The sequence below is a fragment of the Lepidochelys kempii genome, chromosome 1 (assembly GCF_965140285.1).
Source record: "Lepidochelys kempii isolate rLepKem1 chromosome 1, rLepKem1.hap1, whole genome shotgun sequence".
Lineage (NCBI taxonomy): Eukaryota > Metazoa > Chordata > Testudines > Cheloniidae > Lepidochelys > Lepidochelys kempii.
The window spans coordinates 175,516,434-175,540,751 of record NC_136380.1 but is presented as its reverse complement, the minus strand read 5'-3'; the positions used below and the strand labels follow the sequence as shown (position 1 = coordinate 175,540,751).

Sequence of the window (24,318 nt, the reverse complement as noted above, 5' to 3'; positions counted from 1 at the left end):
TTCTCCCACCTCTTTCCTACCTGCCACTAGATTACTTCTGAATATGAAAACCCCAGCACCATGCCATCTTAATTGTGTGCACACATCAGTTTAATTTATTTCAGCTCTGGGAAAAGCCTTTACTAGTAACTTGTTTTTTGCAGTAGCAACAGAATGAGCAAAACAAAACACTAACTGTTTACCTAAATTTTACATATTAGATCCCTTCTTCTGAGAAATGTAAAGAGCAGAGACTGTGCCTTTTTAATATTGGTAAGCACAGTATTATTCGTGCTCCCAGCACTAGTTCCTCTCAAGATACAGAATTGTACTACGACCAAGTCTCTTCAATTCATATTCTATTTAAAACACTAGTATTGAGACAGTTAATGAGGTATTACAGGTTTATTTAGTTTCTTTGAAGCCATATACCTTTATTAAGCATTGAAAAATATTTCACACATACAAAACCAACTCCATACACTAAAACCAAAATATGGAATTTCAAAAAAAAAGAGGTGCTGTGCTTAAGTTTATTCTACCAGAAGATACAATCCATGCCTGATGAAATCACCTTCTTGAATTATAAAGTTGCTAAAAAGAGATGCACCATCACAATTTATTTAATGGGAAATAAATTTGTCTTTAGAAAACTTTTTTTTAAAACATCTGAATCATGAAATATAACCATACACAAGGCATAAATGTTACACAGAATCATTCAAACATTTTATAAAGAGATTTGAAAAAGTACCTAAAATAGTAACTTTTGTTCAGTATAAAATTTCAATAATAAAATATTGCTCATAATAAATAAGGAATTTCATGAATACTGCTCTCCTTGTAAAGCTCTCTTGGTTGGATGCTGTTTGATCAGGCATCAGGTCGTTCGTTGTTGTTGAACAAATATTTCTGTATCACTAAGACATGACACCTGCTTCAGGGGACACTGCCAATTGTGCATGGAAAAAACTACTTCCAGAGTGAACGAAAACAACCCCCCAGTAGATTTTAACATCTAAACACTTGCATTTGTTAGAATCCAAAAGCTGTTGCATACAACTTGTTTTATTTAAGTTTGAAGAAATTTTTCCCCCCCATCATTTCCCCAAAAGCTCCTAGAAGTCGGTGCAGCTTTATTTAATGGAACTGTTATGGAAAGTTAATACTAGTAAGGACCTCATGCCATTTATATGGGGACATTTGATTTCATTCCTGCTCTTCCCACCTGTAGACATGGCAATTTGGAACAGTTCTTAAGCAGTTGCTCAATAGCAATGTGGCGGACATTGAGTTCTGAGGCCAAAGAATCCTTTTCTTGCACTTGCCGAGTCAGCTCCTCAAAAACATCTGTAAGAAGGTGGACAGTCAGGTTTAAAAGCCATTGCCTGAAGATGTGTTAAAATTGGTTTTGGAATATGCAGTGTGATATATACAGGTGCACAATAGAGAGCATGAGTACTGGGAGAACATTCAAACATTTTTAGTTGCAATACTCCTTGGTATACAACGCCCCAGTATGTTTTAACATCTAAACACTTGCATTTGTTAAATAATCCCATTTAATTTATTTGTAATTTTATTTAAAGTTAAGCTCAATGAGCTTACTTTAAAATACAGTTTAAACTCTTGCACAAATACCTTACCAGCAAATGAAGAAGCACATCTTTGAGGAGTTGTAACTGTTTATCAAGAGGTAAGTGCATTAGAAAATGTAGAAGTGTTTTTCCTGTCTCTGCTCTGGAATTCAAGCTTGTGTAGATTTCAAAATGATCATTTAAGCAAACCTAGAGTTTCATTTCAAATGACATTTTCTGCATTATAAAAAAAAAATCAATAAGTATTTAAAAATTATTTCTCACCCTGGATTTGCTTGAGGAGTTTTTCATTCAGTTGCTCTACCTCTTCAGGAGTCATCATATTCACTGCAACATGAACAAAACCCATCACCACCCCCACCAAAACAGGGGATAACAAAAAAGCACCTAAGATTTTTTATTTCTACCCTTGAATGTTAATAGCTGTATTAATGTGGATTTGTCAGTGTTTGAGATTTTTCTAGTATGATAATTGTGCTATAAGACAAATGTGTATTTCATAGAAAAACACTTAGTTCAATGTTAAAAGTCAAACATTCAATGTTATGAAGTGCCAGAATTAAAGCTGTAAGAATAGATATGCAGTCTTTAACTACATGATCACATTATGTTTTTCTAAGTGTGGGGAGGGTTAATTTTCATACTTTTAGGCACCTCCACAATTAGATGGTGAGCACGAATAGGAAGTGCTATGAAGTTTGTGATCCTGCAAAAACTGCCTCTGGCCATGACTCCTTCAAGGTAGAAAGCATCTGTCAAGAGCCATGCTGGACTATGATGTACACAAATAGCCCGATGGCAACATTTTTCAAACCTTCGGGAACTCAGAACAAAGTCAAGTATTTCTTTCTCTTGCCCAAATCCCACAAGCACCAAAGACAAACCCTGTACCACCTTAGAGCCCTTTGAAGTGCCAGAAAACTGTCAGTTTCCTATTTTCTACTCAGCTTGCTTTTCAACTGTCCATTCCATGATCGTTTTTTCCATGTCTTTCTTCCCTATGCAGCTTGACTGCCCTCAGAAGGGTTTTGAAAAGTTCTCAGGGGTGCCAAACTCTGCTTCAACTGAAGTCAATGGAAGGAGAGTGAGGCCAAAGCCTAGTATGTGTCTGGAAAAAAAAAAATCTCATGAGAAAGCCTCTTATGCTGTCACAAGTGCAGGGCAGGCTGGGTATGGTCTGCTGCTGCTCAGATTTCCCAGGCAGCAGAGTGAAAGTGACAAACCTTGTCATTAGCACAGATGCCCACAGGATGCTGCATAGAGGCAGCAGAAACTTGAAGATCTTAGTAAGTTTTTACTGTGCTGCAGCTTAGCAGAGCCATGAGCAGGTGCACCAGAGTCGCTTACTGCAGACTTACCACCACACTGCACCCATTTACACCTAAGTTCTTGTTCAGAAGATTAAAAACATTTCTAGCACTTGTTTGAAGTAAAGTCAAAGTTAAAATCAACCTGGGATTTTTTCTTGCCCCATTTTAGTTGCTATCTTCTGCACAGCGCCCTGCCCACGGGGCCAAGTGAGGAAGCATCAATATAGAGGGGACAAAGAGCAGGGCACATGGGGTTGCTGGGGCGTGTGTGGGGCACTCAGACTGGAATTTAGAAGGGCTAGTGGGGGAAGGGGGGGGCACAGAGGTAGTGGGGTGACATTGAGCCAGAAGCTGAATGGGGGTGGGCAGGAACAAATGGGGCCAGGGTCAGAGGTGCCTGACTGAATGGAAGAGGCTAGGGGGTCAAATAGGTCCGCATGGCATGGCGGAGGCTCCCTAAATCCCTGCTTCCCCAGCCCCACCCCACCAAAAAACGAACCTGTTCCATACTTCTTCCATCCATACCCAACCCCCCCACTCCCCTTCTTCAGGTTCACACTCTGGCTCCTTCATAGCAATTACTTCCCTCTCTTTCAGCTCCTCTGTTATCCCTGACTCCCCTAAGTCTTTGCACTGCAAGAAATATGTTTTTGTATTGTAGTTTAAATGAATTAACAACTTTGAGTAATATGCTGGGAGTTAACTTCACTGTCCTAGTCAATATGCCTTTCAATAAGACAGGTTCCAAAGTCCAAGGGTGTTTGAAAGCTTTAGTGCATAAGGGCTACTGTATATACCTATAATCGTTACCAGTATATAATTAAGTACTTTAGGATACTTTGAGAGTGTGACTAATCTCAACTATTTTACTTTGCACATTATTTTGGTTCTATGCAAAGTTTTCTCTAGTTTCCTCGAATTCATTCTACTATTCAGGGCAATTTGGTCTCTGAATTACATATCTCAGGAACAATAATGAGAAAAAGTCAGTCAGTAAACTGCTAATAACCTCCACTGACACGACTGTGCGTCATTGCCATGTCTGAATTATGAAGGATAAGCAAAGAACTCTCCTCACAAGAGCTTAGGAGACACATGCTATGTGATGGTTGGGTTAAGACTAGCAGGGATATAAAGTGAACACCTCACACTGATTCGCTTGGTTGTGTAGACGCCTGAAAGCTAGTTTTTATAGATGTAAAATAAACTGTTTCAGCACGTTAGACACTTATAGCTAGTATGTGGGTGAACTTAACTGTTAGAGACTACAGATCGTTTTACAGAATATAGACCATAGTGAGAAGTAGAAGTGTACCCACCTAATTCCCCCTCTACTTACATTCGTCCCTGCTGTAACAGGGATGTTGTCTTTGGGCATTGGCATCTGAATCACTTTTAGCTTTTTCTGTCTTCGGTGCTTGACTGCAACTAGGCCACAAAACACTCTTGCAACAGAATGTAGCTCCTGTTTCTTGCAACATATCAAGTCTGAAATCAGTAGATTCTTTTTGTTCCAAAATACTTTGAGAACAGTTTGAGATACCCCCAGAACTTCCATCTATCCATTTTGCAGAGTACCTGGGTACTTGGGAGTCAAATTGTGGAATCAGTTTTCTGTCTGTCTGATGTCTGAAGTTAAAAAGCTGGTGTTGAGAAGTTTTTGTGCTCTCAGAATCAGAATCCAAATCTTTGTTTTGTGCATACTGTATAATCCTGTTAATTTTTTTGCTCAAGATACTTTTTACTTCTGCATAGGTACTTTTGGAGAGTTTTGATCGTGGGCAGTCCTGATTTGCTATTAAATGGAATTTTTCAAAGCAGTCTCTGTGCCCCCTTAATGATCTTGTGTGTAGAAGATTGGATTTTGGTACCCCTGTAAAGATAGAAATGACATTGATTATGTAAAATGTGTGTTATTCCGTAATACCTTTAATACTTAGAAAGCAAATGCTTATGTTTTCAAGTTGAATTTGTGGTTCTATATATTGTTTCCGGGACTCTCATACAAAATGTGTTGGCAGTTTTCCATTTAAGTGGATCTGAAGACAACTAAGGCTTCAATGAGCACAAAAAGGCCACAAGCATATGCTGCATCAACACTTAAGTATCAGAGTATTAGACTTACTGTTTTTGTTTTGGAAAGATAAGGTGGGTGACGTAATATCTGTTATTGGACGAACTTCTGTTGGTGAAAGAGACAAGCTTTTGAGCTACACAAAACTCTTCTTTAAATAGCTTTTACCCTAAGGCTTGAGAAATCTTATTACCTGTTCATCTCTAATGAGTGGAAAGGCAGAGTGCTGTACATCAACTTCTGCAGAATCCAAGTTTTTACTCAAAACTAAGTTTCTAGCCCTTACAGTTGCAAAGATAACGTTCCAAAGATGAAGCTTGTGCACAACAATGTATTGGCTTCACCCTGAGTCCCTCTATTGCCAGTTAGACATTCCCAAGCTGCAGCAGAATTAAATTAACAAGACTCAGGTTAGTTTTATTTCTAATTTTGAATTCTGTGCACAGCAGTGAAACTTAAGAGTTAGTTTCATACTGTTGCTTAGGAAAGCATGTAGTGCTGAAACAGTTTATGGGGAGAGAGGAACCAAAAAAAACCAGAAAGCGAGGGAGAAAGAAGAACAATGGAGATCCTTCTCCTCCTTTTCTCTTTTCAGCAGCCAGAAGGGTCTGGTGGAGGAGAAACAAAATTTCTCACCTTCTGGGAGCTACATAGGTAAGGAGACCCTACTAGCCAGATACAGGAAAGACTGACCTTCCAAATAAGGTCCAAGGACATATTCCTACCCAGCAGCTACAGGTTGGACTTCTCACCAACATACTGCCTCAACTCTTCACTGACATCTTTCCACCCTCCATGTTTCATATCTACCATTGGCTAGTATGTGGGAGACAGGTTTTTTTTCCTCAAGCTCTGGTTATCAACTCTATAGTTTTCAAAGATAACCTGCAAAAGACTTTCAAAGCAAACTCCAGTGATAAATACATACACATTTCTAGTGTAAACCAGGGAAAGGCAAATCATTTTTCTTTTCATAGCTTCCTAATATAACTTAAATATAGCAAATCTGCTTAACTCAAGAGGCAACAAGCCTTTGTTGCAAGCCATCAGATCTTTAAGCCATCAGAGAATAGAAAGGTCTGTAAGTCAAAGTTACAGTGAATACATTGCTTAAAAGCCTTCAGACTTTTGAGATTGATTTTTTCAATACCATTCCCCTCCCTCACCTTTCTTTTCAGCATGAAATGCTGCTGATGTTATTTTATGCTTATGAAAACTTCAAGTCTCTCATATCTTTAAGTGAAATATTATACAAGTTACTGTATTTTAAGTCTCTCTCTTTGTCCAACAGTGCTACACAGAAAAGAAGCTACTAATGATTTGGATAGGGAGCAGAATGCACAATGAAGTCTGTTCCTTTTGTTGGCTTGAAAAAAAAAAAAACAGTCCATGCAGCAGTAACTAAGGATCCCCTGAAGGTCTTGTGCAAGAAAATGGGGAGGGAAGACAGAGAAAATATTTTATCATTAAGTTCAGAATGTAAGTTTCAGTACACAATGTCTCTACGTTTTTGCCTAGTACCCATACACTGTAACGGTTATATGGAATGTTCAGTTTAAAGAGTTACGCCAATACTTACAATATACTTCTTTGTTTCCTCCCATGAAAAACAAGGAAGTCATTAGTCGATAGAGGATGAATTTCTCGCCCCCATCCCCACAAAGTTAGTTTCTTAACTATGGTTGTTCGGGGAGTGCGGAGGATGGATGAAAGGAATTTTAAACCCACACCTCCAAACTGTTGTCCCAATTCTATTTAGATAATACTTTAAAAACAAAACAACGTCATGTGGTCTACACAAGGCTTGAAAAGTCTACCAGACACGAACCAGAAGATTTTTGACCAAGGACATCAATCCTGCAAAGTAGTTAGTGTGACTCCATCTCACACAAGAGATTCCATATTAGGCAGCAGACTCCATCAATTTGCTCACAGATGGCCACAGACTAGGTTGCATAAATGGATTTGGACACTGTCCAGAAAAAGCTATTCCTTAAAACTGCTCAAATATCTAAGTGACAGACTTATGTCCATGACATCCAGAAATCCTCACAAGAGGGCTACCATGAGAACAGTCAAACATCTACTGCAAATAGGGACAGAGTCCTTCACTCAGAAAAAGCCAGGGAATATGCTATTTTCTCTCCCAAAAGACATGGAGAGTGTGCGTGTGTGGTGGTGGTGGGGGTGGGGTGGGGAGGGAGGATGGGGGTGGAGAAGAGACCATGCTGTACCTGATCAAATTAATACAGAATACAAAATTCAAGACAGAGGCCTTAAAAATCTAGGTTGGCAGCTGCCATCTCCACGGGCTCTGGAAGCCATCTCCACCATACATTAAAAAAGGAAATATTTTCATATTCCAATTTGATCTGTGCACTGCAGTTTCCTTTCTTTCTGGTACACCTCCAAAGATTTCCCTACCTTTCAGGTTATTCTCTGCTCTAATGTTTGTTTGTTTTTTAAACCAAAGTAAATAAATAAAATAAATAGATTAATTTTTTAAAATTATTGGTCCAGATTGCTACACTGAAGCTGAAGCAACAAGTCTGCAATCCAGAAGCACATGCTAAATGTGAGGTCCCCAGCTCTTCAGGGGCAACACCCTTAAGCTACTGGAAAGTGGAAGGTTACTTGGAATACACCGGGATGTTGCCCAAAAATCCTTCGCAGGGGCCACATCTTTCATATCAGTTTCTCACTAGGAGGCTCCTAATGAGATTGAGATCCTCAATCTCCTCTGGCTACCAAAAGAAGGTGCAATGGGGAGGATGTCCTCTACTACAGTGTTTTCCTCAGCCTTCTGTCTTGATTTCACTTTGCTGCACTTTGGGAAAAGTGTGACCAGCAGAAGAGACTTAAGAGTTGTCTGAAGACTTAGGAAGGCAGTTGCATTGATTTATGATGGGTTTACATTCAGACAGTTATAAGGGCTAGAAGTGTTGGGTTTTTTTAATCAACTTTTCAATTGTGCAGAATGTCCTGGTCCTTAGTCAGAAGTTATGATACATGGTTTCCTCCATTCACAAGGGAAAGAACTATACCCACCAATGACTGGGTTTTTCAAACCCAGAAAGCAGGCAACTGCTGGTCACGTTTCTGCATAATGTAACTATTAAACAGCTAAGTTTCAAAAAATGAATGAGTGCGACTTCATGAAGAAATGCTGATGCCTCAACTAAAGGAGACATGACATGTTGCAATTAGAAGCAGCACTCAGAGTTTATAAAGGAAGTATATTAAAATGTTGACAGATCCACTAAGAACTCTAGAGTGTTAAATAAAGCCACATTCTGCCCTTGAATATATGGCCATTATCCCCACCAACTTCAGTGGGAGTTCCATGCATGTAATTACTGGCAGAATGTGTCAGAGGGTCAAAAGGTGCATAACTTTCTACTTGTAAAACTGAGGTTGAGAATTATGGATCTGACTCAGTGAACGCCTGGAACACTGTAAAAACACAAAACAGAGAGACAAGGGGATGCTCAGTTTATTTTTTGATTCAACTGATACAAGGAAGGATTTTTAAAATACGTCTGTCAATATTTTAACTGGCATTTTCTCTTTTTTGTAAGGAATGGAACGTCTGCAAAACAGTGACAGACAATACGCACTGAGCAAAGTTTGAATTTTACTAAGATGCTATAACATTTTTTCAATGTTGGAGAGTTAATTACAACTTGCAACAAGCACTTCGAAGATGTGATTTAGTACAATGGATATTCACTGCCCCACTTCTTATCTTAAGTTTCCAACCAAAAATGTATATTAAAAAAAATGTAATAATACAAGAGCTGCATCTTACTTAAACACAACCCTGGGCAAAGTATTTATTTTTATACATGTTCTGAGGTGACGTTTTAAAATCCTAATCAGTAACTCATCTATAGACTTGAGAGCCCAATAGTGTCAAATTCAGTTGTGAAAAAGGTCATGAAGTTTCTGAGGGTATGTCTACACTACAAGCACTACAGCAATGGAAGGGTTCTTTTCCATCACTGTAGTAAATCCACCCCCTTGCTTGGAAGAATTCTTCCCTTGACATATCTGTGTCTATTGTGGGAGTTGGGATCAGCCTAACTACTAAATCATATATGGGGATACATTCATAAATAGGACCCTACCAAATTCAAGGCCATGAAATCTGTTCTTTTGTGGGCTTTTCCCATATACCACCGATTGGCTACCTTTGGCATCCGGCCCGTAAGGGAAATCCGATGGAGGGCCGGGATGGTTTGTTTACCTGCAGCGTCCGCAGGCTCGGCCAATCTCAGCTCCTAATAGCTGCGGTTTGCCTTGCCAGGCCAATGGGGACTGCGGGAAGTGGCGCGGGCTGAGGGATGTGCTGGTCACCACTTCCCACAGCCCCCATTGGCCTGGCACGGCAAACTGTGGCCAGTGGGAGCTGCGATTAGCTGAACCTGCGGACACTGCAGGTAAACAAACTGTCTTGGCCCGCCAGTGGATTTCCCTGATGGGCCGTGTGACAAAAGGTTGCCGATCCCTGCCACATACTATACAGATTTCATGGGGGAGGCCACCATTTCTCAAACTGAGTGTCCTGACCCAAACAGAGGTTGCTGGCAGACTGCAAGGTTATTTTAGGAGGGTTGCAGTATTGCCTCCCTTACTTCTGTGCTGCCTTCAGAGCTGGGCGGCTGAAAAGCGGCAGCTGTTGGCTGGGCACCCAGCTCTGAAGGAAGCACCTTGCTAGCAGCAGTGCAGAAGTAACGGTGGCAATACCATACCATGCCATACTTACTTCTGCGCTGCTGCTGGCAGCGGCTCTGCCTTCATAGTTGGGCTCCCGGCCAGCAGCCGCAGCCCTGTGGCCACCCGGCTCTGAAGGCAGCACCACCTCTGAAGGCAGCAGCAGTGCAGAAGGGTAGCAGTACCGCAACCCCGCTACAATAATCTTGCAACCCTCCAACAACTCCTTTTTCTGTCAGGACGACCCCCATAATTACAACACCATGAAATTTCAGATTTAAGTAGCTGAAATAATGAAATTTACAATTTTTAAAATCCTATGACCGTGAAATTGACCAAAATGGACTGTGAATTTGGTAGGGCCCTATTCATAAAGTAGTTTAGGCATAGTCACTATACCTAATTTTCAGGGGTCTGGGATTCACAAAGCCTGATTTTGGCAACTATGCTACATATACAATGAAGGGGGATAGACAGGTGTCTTAGAATGGGATTAATAAAAGTCAGCACACTAGGTGGTTCCCCACTTAAATTACCCAATGGGAAATCCCAAGCTAAGTGTGTGCACTACGTCCTTGGCCTGTCTCAGAGATCAGTGCCTATGTCCAAGCTGCAGGGAGGTGTCTCTATCTGCTTCAAACTCTCAGCTGCAAACACTGCTTTAGCATTAAGTTGTTTTTGTAAGAAGCTGGGAAAAAGGAGGATGACTTCCCTCATACCCTAACCTAACCACTGTGGTAAGACTTATTTGCCTGGAACGTGAGAGACCCCTTGTTCAAAACCCTCCTCTGCCTGAGGGAGAGAAGGGATTTGAACAGGGCTCTGCCACCTCTCAGGTCAGTGCCCTTGTTACTGGTCTACGGAATAATCTGAAGTGGGGCTCCTTCAATCTCCCCTGCTGAAGCTGTTCCACTGTAGATATACAATTAAAAAAAAAAAAAATCACTGGAGCAGGGGAACTGGTTCCTGGGTCTCGCTCTTTCCAAGTGAGTGCTCAAGCCACTAGGGTACAGAGTCTCCCATGCTTGCTCCCCCACCGTGATCCCCCTCCCCCCCCAGCCAAAAGTATTTACCCTCTGGAATAGCTCAATATTGGGCCAGAGAGTGCACATAAGCATGAGAACGACCCTAGTCCCATCATTTTATGCAGTCAATTGAGTCAGGCTACTGCAACAACCTTCCAGGCCAATAACTTTACTATTCCAACAAATACAATTTTATGCATTATTTATTTTCTTGCTCTGGACTTCAAATAACTATCACACTGACCAAATGTATCTATTCTGTGTCAGAGTATGATATTAGAAGTTGTGAGCTTCAGACATAATTGTTATATAAGCAGAATTAAACAGAAGAGAAGAACTCAAGGCCATGTTCTGCACTATGTCAGTTGTGCAGCCACATAATTTTAAACCATATGATCATTTCTGTACTAAATTACAGAACTGTTTGTTTTTTGCAAGCACAATGTTGTCTATGAAAAAGCCAAAGAGGGCCAAAATTTAAATTTCTTATGTCAGTTAATTTTTTTTTTTAAATTTGGAATTTGAAGTAGTCTTTATACAACAAAACAGCAAAATAAGGGTGCACAAATCATTTGTAGGTCACCTTTAAGCTATCATGAAAGCTTTGCATTCCAAGATTTCACACATCCACACTACCAATCTTACTACATGATTTTGATGCAATAGTTTCTAACTACCTTTTTAATGAGTTAAGTGATAAGTAGTGCTTTCCTCCACAGCAGCTCTGTCTAAGGTCTAGAACTGATGTTCTTTAACATTTTGGACTGAAAACTCAGAACTTACAATTGCCAGCCCACCACAGGCTAACAGACACTCATCCAGAATCAGACCTACAGAAAAAAGTACTCTCCATGCAATAGATATTGTAGTCCAAAACATTGCCCATCTGCTTTATATGGTAACTGGAATGCCACTCTTGGAAACACACACACCACACAGAGTCTTAAGATTTATTTTTTCCTTTTATTGGTATTTCATCAAAAACTTTTTGCAAACTGAAGAATGCCATGGACCAAGCAGCTTAGTCAGTTTTATCAAGAAAACAGGTATTCAGTCCTGGTAGCAATTAAATTAGTTCTTCCTCCACCCTATGGAAAGGGGCAAATAAGCAAACAAAGCAAAGCTCATCAAGGTTATGGTAAATTACAGCATAAGTTTATCTTACAATGATACAATATTCACTAGCCAACTTTGAACCAGAGCTTCCCTGGCTAACCTTGTCCCAGGGTTTCTTTATTACACTGTTTAAAATATTGATCCTTGTGCCTCAAAATTCCCACATGGTAGCCTGCTGCACCTGTGCTCCCAGCATGACTTGACTAATTTGGATAGTCTAGTCTTTAGTAGCCAGGTATGCATCAATAGTTGCTTTTACGGGTATATGTATACACTTGCCCATTCGCCCTTTCCCCAGTTTTCTGGGAAGGAAGCAATGCTGCAGCAATTAACACAAAGAATACTAGTAGCCAAACACCATGCTATTACACAAGTATAATTCATTACATTGTACATTTAAAAACAGCCAAAAATGGATGAGAACTTAAAACCAAGGCAATAACAGATCACAAGCCCCTGTGATGATTACATTTGGTGATATTCTAAATAAAAAAGAGCTCTCAGCCATGTTTGCAGGTATTTTGATCACTTCACCTGGGGGGTGGGGAATAGTCATTCAAAATTCAAAGTACATAAGATTAAATCCACTCAACAGGTGCAAATGCTGAACACACCACAGGATGCTCTTGAACACCAAGACTATTTCACATGCCTACATGACCAACTTGCAGTGATCAGCAGCCTGTTTTGCTTAACTTCTGTTGCATTTTACTTTGTTAGGTAGCTGTTAAGACACTTTGGTCTTTCCACCCTATCAATTTAAATTAAATGTAACAGAATAAGCTACTGCCATTACCTTCAGATCCCAGCAAGCGTCTAATGGGACTTCTCAGTTCTAATTGCTTTTACAACTGTGAACATCAATTAATTTTATCAGTAGCTGGAAAGGAAGGAACTTTTTAGTCATAAAATGCACTTTTCAGATACATGAATGCTATAAAGCTTACTAAACCGGTTAATGAAGGTTTGTATTGCAATATTACTTAATTAAAATGTTCACTATAAGGCTACTAAGTTTGGCACTCTCCTCTACTGAAAAATTAAATGTACAGGTGTAAATTAAAAATGATAATCCAGTTAAAGTGCATTACTTTAATGGAGTCTGTATGAAAGCACCTTGTTAGTTAAAATTTAATACTCCTGGGGGAATTCTGCACCACTGTGTGTTTGCAGAATTAGTGTTCCCTGCAGATTTCTTTGATTCCCTGCAGAAAAATGACTTTCTGACAGGGAAGCTGCAAGAGCAGTCACGCACCACTCCCTAGAAGTGCAGGTACATTGTTTCGGGTTCCTCCCCTGCTTCCTGCCCCCATCACTCTTCAGCTGGGGGGGGGGGGGGGGAAGAGGGGGATCACTATTGGGGGAGCTGCTCCCTCATCTGCCCAACTCCCATGCATCTGGGCTTCTCATACCCAGACACCCGCACCAAGCCTTACCCCGTATACCCAGAACCCACCCTAGCCCTCCATACCTGAACCCCACTCCACTGAACTCAATCCCTGCATCTGGAGCCCCCCTGCATCTAGACCCCCTGCCTCCGGACCCCACACCCCTGCACCCAGACCACCCCCCACTGAGCTCCCTGCACTCAACCCCCCTCCACACTGATAATCCCCACTGCACATGCACCAGCCTCAGCCCCCACATCCAGACCCCCAACTAGTTGCACCCAGACCTCCACCCCAACACACACCATTCCCCCAGCACCCAGACTCTCCCACTGAGCCCCCTACACCCAGACCCCTCTGCTGAGCCCTAAACACCTTCACCTGGAACCCCCTGCAGAGTCCCACTGCCCCTGCACCTGGAACCCCCCCAGCAAGCCTCGGTGCATCCAGATTCCCTGCTACTCAGACCCCCCGCTGAGCTGCCTGCACCCAGACTGTCCCACATAGAACCTTCTCACCCCACACTGAGTCCCTTCATACTTGGATCCTGCCTGCCCCACACATGGTGCGCCTTGCACACAGGGGAAGGCCCCCAGGGTGTTTTTGGGGCAGGTCCAGGCCTTGTGCTATGTCGGGGTTGGATGCAGCCTCACCGCTGAGTCTGTCCCAGGGATGGGTGGTGGGGAGGCTGCAGGGTGATCTCACATGATCGTGCAGCCAGTGGCCTATGCTCCACACTGCCATGCTGGAGCCTCTGCATTTATTTATTGACAAATAAAACTTGCAGAATTTTAAAATATTGTGCCACAGATATTTTTATTTTTTGGTGCAGAATGCCCTCAGGAATATTAAACTGATGCAGTTTAGTGTGTAGACCAGGCCTAAGATCTAAAGAGCAGCGGAAGGGAGTATAAGACTCTGCTATCTGGGTATAGTGCTGGTGCCTGTCCTATCCCCAACTTCTATTAATTCAGGATTTTGGGGTGGGGTTACTCATCCACAAAAGTGTAGGAAGGAGGGAAACTGCGTTCCATGGTCTTCTGGATCCGCTGGGCCAGTGATGGGAAACCTGTGTTACCATCCTATTAATCCAGTACTTTGGAGCACCAAATCCTTCCTACCTGGCCTATTAGGTGGCTTTAGGCACTCTTGGTGCTTTTCCTTTCTGTCCATAGCTGTTGAGATGCTTCAGTCACTTAACAGTTGGTCTGATTCTGCCTTCCCTGGGAGATCCAGCCCTAGTTATGACATCTATGGAATACCAACTTATACTGAACTTAAATCAATGTAGCATTGCGCGGTGTGAACATAACACTTGAAATGTTATGTCATGTTAAACTGGTTTAACTACATTAATGTAACTATCCCCATGTAGCTTAAACAACAACTAATGTGTTGAGGCCAAAAGCTAGCCATTACTCAATCTCTAGTTTTCCTGGGCTGGTGGTGAAGTTGTAAGTAAAGTGCATAAAATTCTTTTAAACATAAAAGAAAGACAATGACTACAGCTTCCTAAAAATGTGAGAGACTGCATAGCCTTGGATAGCGGTTCAGGTCAATAGTGACCGAAAGCAGTTGTTATCCAACAGTGGCCTGTAGTGATCTGGTCTGTCTTGAGTTTGAGACCCCCTGAACTAATGACCACGAGGGCCACATGAGGACTAGTATATTGGCCCAAGGGCCACACCACTCACCACCCCCGCCCTGCTGCCTCTGCCGCGCCCCCAGTCCACCTTTCCATGAGGCCCTGCCTCTTCCCACCCCTTCCCTGCCCCCATTCCAACCCCTTCCCTGAAATCCCTACCCCAACTCCACCCCCTCCTGCTCCCAGGGGGTGCACGGTGCATCGGGGCTCAGGACAGGGGGTCGGGGTGCAGGGTGAGGCAGGTGGCTCAGGGCAGGGGGTTGGGGTGCATGGTGCATCGGGGGCTCAGGGCAGGGTGTCGGGGTGCAGGGGGTCAGGGTGCGGCAGGGGGCTCAGGGCAGGTGGTCGGAGTGCAGGAAGGGTGCGGCAGGGGGCTCAGGGCAGGTGGTCGGGGTGCAGGAAGGGTGCGGGATGCAGCAGGGAGCACAGGGCAGGGGGGTTCGGCTGAAGGAGGGGTTCGGGGGGTGGCTCCGGCCCGGCACTAACCAGGGGCAGGGCAGGCTCTCTCCCTGCCTGCCTGCCCCCCACGCCGTTCCGGGAAGCGGCCAGGACCTGGGGCGGGGCCCCAGGGGTCTGTGTGTTGCCCTGGCCGCTCCTGCAGGTACCTCCCCGCAGCCAATGGGAGCTTTGGCGGAGGTACCTGGAGGAGCAGCCAGGGCAACACACATACCCCCGGGCCTCCAACCCTGGTCCCGGCTGCTTCCCGGAGTGGTGCATGCCGGGCCGGAGCTGCTTTAGGTAAATGCTGGGGGGGCTGCGGGGAGCTGGCGGGGCCGCAGAAAATAACCCTGCGGGCTGTGTGTTTGAGACCTCTGGTTTAGTTCCAGTGGAATAGAGTCCACATTGAAGACTACCATCATAATTAGTCTTTGCAGACAGGACACACACACAAAAAAAAAAATGAATAGCAACTGAACTACTTTAACCCCTACTTGGAGTCTTCCGTAGGAGGAGAAAAAACTGGCGAGAGTGGATGACGGAAACTTTCACTGCACATGTTCTGCCGTTAAGTAACAAATTTCAGTCTGACACATCAGATTTTAGATTTTATCATGTAATATAGTATAGCTTTTATTTAAGACATTTTAGATGTTTAATAATAGACTTGTCAAATGTTTTCAATAATTCTGCATTAACAAGGTTTTAAGTTAGTATGTCTTGGAACAGTTATTTTCCCTTCTGCCAAAACACATTAAGTGATAGGAGCATGCAAGCAAGGTAGTCCAGTGTAAGAAGTAAAAGTTTTTTTGAATTACACCAGAACCAACGCACCTTGATCTATTTTTGTATTGCATATCTTAAAAAAAGAGAGACATCCAACTTTTGGAGGAAAAATGCTGGAAGAGACCTTTACTGCCAAGTCTGAGCTCTTAATAAGCGCATGCAGATGTCTTAAGCTTCCGATATTAGAGCATCCGTCAGAGAGGCAAAGCAGAGCTCAGTAGTAAAGCAGAGTCTCCAAACTAGTTTACAGAGGATGTGTCCGTCTGGATGAGAAGCAACTCAGATCATGCAAGGTTTCTGCTAAAATTAAAGATCCAGGCTAGCTAATGGGTAATACTGAAAACGGTTCAGTTAGTCTCCCTTCCTACGCCACAACCAACACGAAATTACAAGGGGGGAGGGGAGGGAAGAAAGAGTCTGTAGAACCGAGATACATCATGAGATTTCCTGGCTTACTTAAGCAATCTAAGCCTTATAAATTAGAAACAGGAAATGCATTTTAAGCAACAAATCTTTTCATGTTTCCTGTAGTTGTGAAAAAGCAACTAAATTATGTGTGTGTGGTTGAGCTGTTGGTTTTTTCTTCTTTTTAAAGCCGTAGAAGAGTTGACATGCAAGGATATACACGAACAAAACTGACCTTTTAAGTTTTTGTAGACTTTGTTCAGCATAACTAACATGTTACATGGTTTAAAGAGTTATCAGATGTCTATTCTGAACTAAGTGTTAAGGGACACAATCAGTTACTTTAGGCACAATTCAGAATTGGCAAAAAAACATTTTTTAAATTAAAAATGATTTATATTTAGGTAAATACACCTTCTTTCCCCCAAAGAAGAGATTTGGATACAAAGATTCCCTTACAGTGCAGATTAACACATAATAATTAAAATGTGAATCTGACTACACAAACTGAGCAAAGTGTAAGGCAGGTGAACAAATGATGTAAGTTTATATTAAAATGGAAATAATGTTTGAAGTTTACTAATACTTTAGCACAAGTATAGAAAAATTTTAAGATGTGATTTAATCCAAGTTTTTCTTTAAATAATGATAGTTTATAACCCTCCTTCCTCCAAAGAAATTATATAGGTAGGTATCAGGAAACAGGGAGAATCAAAGCTGCAACTGTAATATTTTGCATATGTTATGTGTCTATTCCTGTGTCTTCTGTCTTTTGGCTCAACCCTGCCAAGAGCTCAGATCAGGTGGACTTCAGAACTTAGGTGGATCCCTACTGATTTAGACTGCAAGCTTTTCAGGAGAGTGACCATGGATGAAATCCTGGTTCCACTGAAGTCAATGGCAAAACTCCCCTTGCCTTCATATGCATTTATACAGCACCTAGTCAATGATATGAGCCTGATTTGGTCCTTATGGTATTAACTCAATACAAATATTGACCAACAGTATAGACACAGCATGCATTTATATTTCACTCAAAGGCTAAAATCCCTACTGGTTCAAAGGAATTCTTTTAAATGAGCAAAAATGCTATTTAATATGATTGGGGAGGGGTGTAGAGGGTAACCTGTCTGCTCACTCACAAAAGGCTCTGAACGAGACATTTGAATTTTGAGTATAGATATCCTTGTGATTACGTACTGCCATCTGAGCTAATGTCCAAACATGCTAATAAACATTTAACTCCTAAAAACAGCCTCAGAAAAGCAGAAGTTGAAACATACTGAAACCCTAACACCAATCCAGGAAACAACCTAATGACAGACTGGAACATTCCCAACCTAAGAGCTAGATGAAAAACTACATTTTTAATTCTACTTAAGTAAGGCCCAAAGGATGTAGTCATTATCCATACAAATGAACTTCTACAGTTGTTTGGAATCTCACTGAAGTTAGAGTCCATACTAACCAACTGAAAGATCATGGTTTATGGTTAATTAAGAAGTCAGCCTAACTATCTGTACTTTCTACAATATTTAATCTACATACATTTGAAGTTCTACAACCTTTCTGGTTTTCTTATTGTTTTAAATCTCAGGCCAAATAAGTTTAGTTTTGCTTAAGATGTGTGAAATTGGTACAGGCAGTTTTAGGAAAAAATGCTGACAAATACTCCCCAGGGAAGAAAACAGAACTCTGACCTTAAAGGAGACCAAGTCAAGAGAGAAAGCTTGGGTCCTTTGTGAAATATGAGGGAAATGAAAACTCATTTCCAGAAAATGTTGAAGGGAAGCTGACACAGGCTACTGGGGGCACTGGAAATGCTTATTACCTTGGAAAGATACTAAGCACAGTTACATGTATTGAAAGTTTGTTTTAAAATACAAATGGCTTCTTTATTTTACTGAGAGGGAACAGTTTGTTTATAGGCAAACCTCTTATCTAAATATAAATTCAGATATTAAGTTAAACCAAACATCATATACAATAGTTAGAACGAATATCTCTTTCCTAGCTACCAGTTTCATTTCTGAAGAACTGCAAAAGTGCTTGCGTACTTCCCATCGGAACAGCTAGCACTCACCAATAGAAAAGACACCCAATAAACTAAGTGTTTGCAAGTTTAACAGTCTGAGTGCCTGACGCCATACAGTTCAAATAAAAAGCAGCAACTATAAATTTTAAATAGCCATGACATTTCTGACATACTGCATCTCATAATTTATAACTATTCAGTGCAAGAAAATTAGCAATTACAAATGATTGCTGATTTCTTGTGCAAGAAGTGACTGATGACAGAATGATAGAAATGTAAAGCTAGTAAGAAAATTCCTGATGCATTTTCCTTTATAAAAGTGTGTGGATTACCCAATGTGGTACCCTCCCAAGTCTTGAATAACTGAAGACCATTACTACTTGTCTACATGCCAAATAGTAAACTGTTCTGGCAAGTCAAAGTGAAGTGTTAGTGAAAGTAACTTAATATCACTTCAAGGTAGAAAAGATCTAGTCATCAGGGCTCTGCGCCGGGACTCAGGATACCAGGATTCATTTTCTGGCTCAGCCACAGATTTTCAGTGAGACTTCAGAAAAATCACTTATTTTACTTTGTGCCTTGGTTCAGTTTCCCCTCTGTAAACGTGTACAGTACTTCCCAAATTCATTGGGGCATACTGAGGGCAAAAGGCAGTATTTATGAAGTCCTCAGATTCTATGGCGATAAGGGCATCAATGCTTAAATGTTTCTAGATTGATAAGTATATGAACCTAAACACATCACATTTACCTTAAACAAAAAATAGTTTTAAGTAACTATTTCTTTATGCTTTTTGTAAAACAAATCTTAAAAATAAAGCCTATATAACAAAGACTTTTGTGCAGTAATATTAGTACCTCTAATACTATTCAAAATAACCAGAAATAAATGCATTTATTTTGCAATCATATTAAATCTGAGATTTTTATAAAGCTATATTTATCCACTACTGTCTCAGATTCAAGCTCACCTGCTCAAAACAAAGCACAGAGAGACAAATACATACAGTAATCTCACAATAAAAGCAGAAATATTTTTATATCAAGGCTCCTATCAGCAAGAAGCAAGTGTCTGAATGTGAAAGTCATTTATGTTCACAAGTCATGCACAGCCGTTACACTGCAACAAGAGCATTTAACTGCAAATAAAAGTATAGTATTTGGTGGATTATGGCACCAGGTTTTCTTTAATCCTAAAGTGTAGGTGGTGGCATTAAAATATAACCAGAAAGAGAAATCTGTAAGTCTATCAGTTATTTTAAAAACTATGAAAAAAAAATCCAAGTTTTAAAGTACACTGACAATATCCCTTAATTCAAAGCAACTGTCCAGTTTCACTATCAAAAGATGAAGCTATAGTAGGAAGCCCTTTCTACATAAAAAGGGAAGGCAGATGGTGCAGTACTACTGAAGTATTAAACACAAGTGCTTGCTAGATTAAGATGTGTACTACCTTTTTAATTGAATGAGTGACAAAGTTTAAGGCTGTTTTATTTTAATTTTTACCAAAATGAGTTGAGAGCACATGAAAGTGACACAGACTGACCAATATATTTTCTGGCTTCTGTGAGACACGAGTACAACTACCATTCTTTAGTATTATGTATGCATTAAGTGAGCTGTAGCTCACGAAAGCTTATGCTCAAATAAATTTGTTAGTCTAAGATGCCACAAGTCCTCCTTTTCTTTTTGCGGATACAGACTAACACAGCTGCTATTCTGAAACCTGTCATTAAAACTTCAGTTAGAACTGAAACAGAGCATATTTTTATAATTATAGACAGCAAGCATTCACATCAGTTTCACTCTTCAGGCATTTAATAAAGCTTGAGGAACAGCAAAGGCATTGGAGACCTTGACCTCAACTTCAACAGTGCTCCCTGACCCTCCCAAAAAACCCTCTAAGGCCTTTGCAAGCTTGGTCAAAAACTCAATGGCATTTCTTTGTAATGTGGTAACTTTTGAATGCAGCATCTGACCAATTCCAATATTTAAGGGAATGTTCTATGCAGACTGGAACGAGACTGATTTGGGATAAACTGCAAGACCAATGGGGAACACATGAAGCTGCTGCCAGCTCTTAAGCAAATCTCCAATCACCTCTGCAACTGTCTATAGATTTTAAAAAAACCTGGTTGATAGCATCCATCAATGTCTTCCAACATAACAATACCCTATCTCATCTCTGCTCAGCATCCCAATAGTTTAACACAGCGGTTCCCAAACTTGTTCCACCGCTTGGGCAGGGAAAGCTCCTGGCGGGCCGGGCTGGTTTGTTTACCTGCTGCGTCCGCAGGTTCGGCCGATCGCGGCTCCCAGTTGCCGCGGTTTGCTGCTCCAGACCAATGGGAGCTGCTGGAAGCGGCGCAGGCTGAGGGACTTATCACCCAGAAAGAAATAAGAAGGGTAGGAAGGAGGGGAATGGGTGCATATGGAGGCGTGTGCACACAGTCCTTCAGGAGTGGAGAACAGGGACCCAGGTATGGGGCAGCAGAAAGTGCCCCTCGCATGGGGAAAGTGGGAAAATGAGCATTTATTACATAAAGCTCTTGCTACCTAGGTAGGAGGAAATGGGAAGCAAGACACCTCCCATTGTGGGGAGAATGGGGAACACAAAGAATCTCTGGGGGGGGGGGGGGGGAGGGAGAAGAGACTGGAGAGATGCAGGGAGTCCCTGAAAGAAAGACCAGGAGTATGGCACACTGGGATTTTTGGCCTACACAAGCTATGAAGTTTGTGACCCTCCACCCCTCCTTCATGTTAAATGCAATCAATTAGTTCTTTCCTATATCAGAAAGAAAGATATAGGACGAGATGCTACTACTTAGAACAGCACAAAGGACACACTAACTTCATACATTCCATACCAATTAACTTGTTCCCTTTCAGTCGCCCATAATCAATGCAGGCCAGATCTACACTAGGCTTCTGCTGGCATAGCTATATTGGTCAGCAGCGTGGACTGCTGTGATCCCTGACCAACATTGCTGTGCCAGCAAAACCCCACACTGTAGAAGCAGCTTTACTGGAAAATCTGCACTTTTAGAGGCATAGCGTGTTTCACTCTTTGGGGGTTGTTTTATTATACCGGTACTAAGCACACTTTTGCCAGTACAGCTGCATCCAGACGAGGAGCACTTCACCAGCATCGTATATTGGTATTCTTATACTAGTAAAGCACTCCTAATGTAGGCATGGCCTGGGATCACCCCTGCTAAAATACTTCTGGGATGGGTAGATCTATCCATTATATAATCAGACTGGATTACTTTTGTTTGCTGCCAGACTCAGACATGTGATACTACAAAGCATTTATGGTGTATCAAAATGGAAAAGTTCTAATTTGCAGCACTCTTTTGTGGTGCAATTTAATTCACACACAGATGAATACAATAAAGTAAAACTTGACACTTTAAAACAAGGCTGTTCAGGCCACAAAAACATCCACATATGTGGACCCTTGAAGCTGCAGGCACTGTCCCTGCCCTCAATATGGTTGTTTAGATTATTCCTATAAAAACTGATGTTTTAACCTATCAGGAAATGTGTTGTGCTTACACTTTACAATCTGATAATTATATAATTACATTAGTTTATTTGTAAACTCTTGGGGGCATAGAGTGCCTTCTGAAGTAAGTTTCTGTACAGTGCCAAACACATAAGATGGAAGAAATACTACTGCAATGGTTTGGACACCTGTCAGCAATGAATTTGGAAAGGATAGCATACATGGTGATACATACCAGAGGACCAGAACTAGAAACAGATGAAGACCAAAGGTGTGTTGGACAGACATAGTGAATGACATAGAACAAAGAGATTTAAAGATGAACAAAGCCACAACAAAACAGGTATTGGTGGAAAGACTTAATGCAGCCCAATCACTGCTGCTGAGCTGATGGACAGGAATCAAAGAAAATCAAAAGAACAAAAGACCGGGCTTAGCATAGGCAGCCACCTATCTCTGACTGGGAACTTCAGGCGCTACCACAGTACAAATATACTTTTCCAAAATAAATAGAAAAACATCCATTACACAATTTCTCTTGGTATTTTGAAAAGCATTTCCTGTAATTAGATACTATTTATCACTACAAGTATACAACATTATATGGAAAAGGTGATTGTCTACTTTTTTGTAAATTTTTGCTTATCCAAAAGCCCAGCCAAGCTGATTTTTATAGTACATAAAGAAATTAACTGAAACATGAAAGAAAAGGTAATAATGAAAGTCATCTACTCAGGAAGAAGTTATTTAGAATAGCAAAACTACGTTAAATATTCAGGATTTTCAAGACTTGAGGAAGAATATCCATAAAATTATCACACTGTTACTCAGAAATAGTGTTAAAATTACGCATTACTACAAATTTGTTTTTAACTATTTATACACCAACAGCTACAGACAAGAGTTTGTCTCTCATTGGCTTCAAGCCACCAAATCACTTCCCTTTTTTAAATTTTGTGTTAGAACCTTCTTTTTCTCTTTAACTCAATGCAAGGTATTCTGGGACATTTAGAATGAAGTACACTATTAAGCTAAGTTGTACTGATTTCTTACCTTCAATGTTTAGTTCAAAACAGACGTGGCAAAATGAGAGTGTTTCTTTTTCTGTTCCCAGTTTACACACGCTGCAAACATTATCATCATTCAAGTCAATGTTAACAAACTGCTCTTCATTCATAGTGCCCCTAGGAGAAAGGCAAAGGTGATAATGTTATTTTATAACATTATACTGTCCTTTGGTCAAAACGAGGAAGCAAGATATATATTCTGCATTTCTTGATAACAAAACCCAATATTCAGTCAATATGCATCCACATTTACTACAGAAACCGGTGGTTCCTGAAAGCGCTTTGAGTTCTGGACACAGATGCACAAAAGAAAATAAAGGCTACAAACTCATTTATGCAGTATTATTATTTTATTCATCAGCGCATAATTTCTGAAAGCAATACAAGCAATCAGATGCCTCTCCCTTTTCATATCTGACGTGATCACATCATCTTACGAACAAGAAAACACGGGGAAGGACTAAAGAGGCTTCTATATGCGCTCTGTTAACTCCACTGCATAAATATTTTAATGCAACGAGAGACGTTTGCCTAAACCACGTCCTCCTTGGTAATTCTCCAGTCAGACATTAGACAACAACAAAGCTTGTCCTACGACACGCTCGACGGTCTTTCCCCGGCCCCCGCCCGCGGACAATTAGCGGCGTCTGACGGCGCAGCGAGTTACGGCAGCGCTGCCGGGACGGAGACTATCCCGAGCCCCGTGGCGGACACGTGGGCCGGGGCGCTGGGGGCAGCACCGGCGGGCGAGGCGGGGATGACGCGACCCCGCACCGCCGCCAAGCGAGCGGCACGGGGCGCGGCCGGCTCCCAGAGCAGAGCCACTGGGGCCCGGGCTGGACTCGCGAGCGCGGCCGAGCAACGGGGCCGAACCCTCCGCCCGCCCAGCGCGGCCGGGACGGACACAGGCGGAGCCCGGCGGCGGCGGCAGCGGCAGCAGCGCCCCCCCCGCGCCGGCCCCTCACCACAGACCCCGACCCCCGCGGCAGGCAGAGCCCCTCACCGCTGCGTCGCTGCCCGCGTCTCCCGGGCCGCCGGCTCCCCAGCCCCGCTTCCCTGTGGCTAGCGGCGGCCGGGCGGGCTCCTCGAGGCCCTCGCCCGCGCGCTTCCGGAAGAGACCATCGCGCTACAGGGAAAGGGGGAGGGGGAAGGTTCGATGACCGTGGTCCCGGCCCTCTAGCCGCCTCCCGTCACGCCCGCCCCGGGGCCCGCGGAGGTTCGGGGTAAGTGAG

The 24,318-nt window shown here is 42.1% G+C and overlaps 1 protein-coding gene and 1 long non-coding RNA gene across 4 annotated transcripts in view; one reads left to right on the top strand and one right to left on the bottom strand.

The window, feature by feature from the left end:
* LOC144930963 (uncharacterized) overlaps positions 1-7,131 on the top strand; it is a 12,439-nt gene extending 5,308 nt beyond the window's left edge. Inside the window, exon 3 of the long non-coding RNA XR_013636473.1 lies at positions 6,253-7,131. This is a non-coding gene — a long non-coding RNA (uncharacterized LOC144930963). The remainder of the gene's footprint in view (positions 1-6,252) is intronic.
* Positions 845-24,318, bottom strand: C1H21orf91 (chromosome 1 C21orf91 homolog). 3 transcript variants are annotated; one of them, XM_073303511.2, is made up of 5 exons: positions 24,090-24,314; positions 23,073-23,203; positions 4,227-4,760; positions 1,842-1,904; positions 845-1,329 (listed from the first exon to the last, which is right to left on the bottom strand). In XM_073303511.2, exons 2-5 carry the CDS (start codon positions 23,194-23,196, stop codon positions 1,169-1,171), a joined length of 882 nt encoding a protein of 293 aa, XP_073159612.1. In that variant the 5' UTR covers positions 23,197-23,203; positions 24,090-24,314; the 3' UTR covers positions 845-1,168. The 3 variants fall into 3 exon arrangements, with proteins under 3 accessions (XP_073159612.1, XP_073159620.1, XP_073159630.1); XM_073303519.2 differs by lacking the exon at positions 1,842-1,904 and having other exon boundaries at positions 24,090-24,318; XM_073303529.2 differs by lacking the exons at positions 845-1,329; positions 1,842-1,904 and adding an exon at positions 1,933-2,685 and having other exon boundaries at positions 24,090-24,317.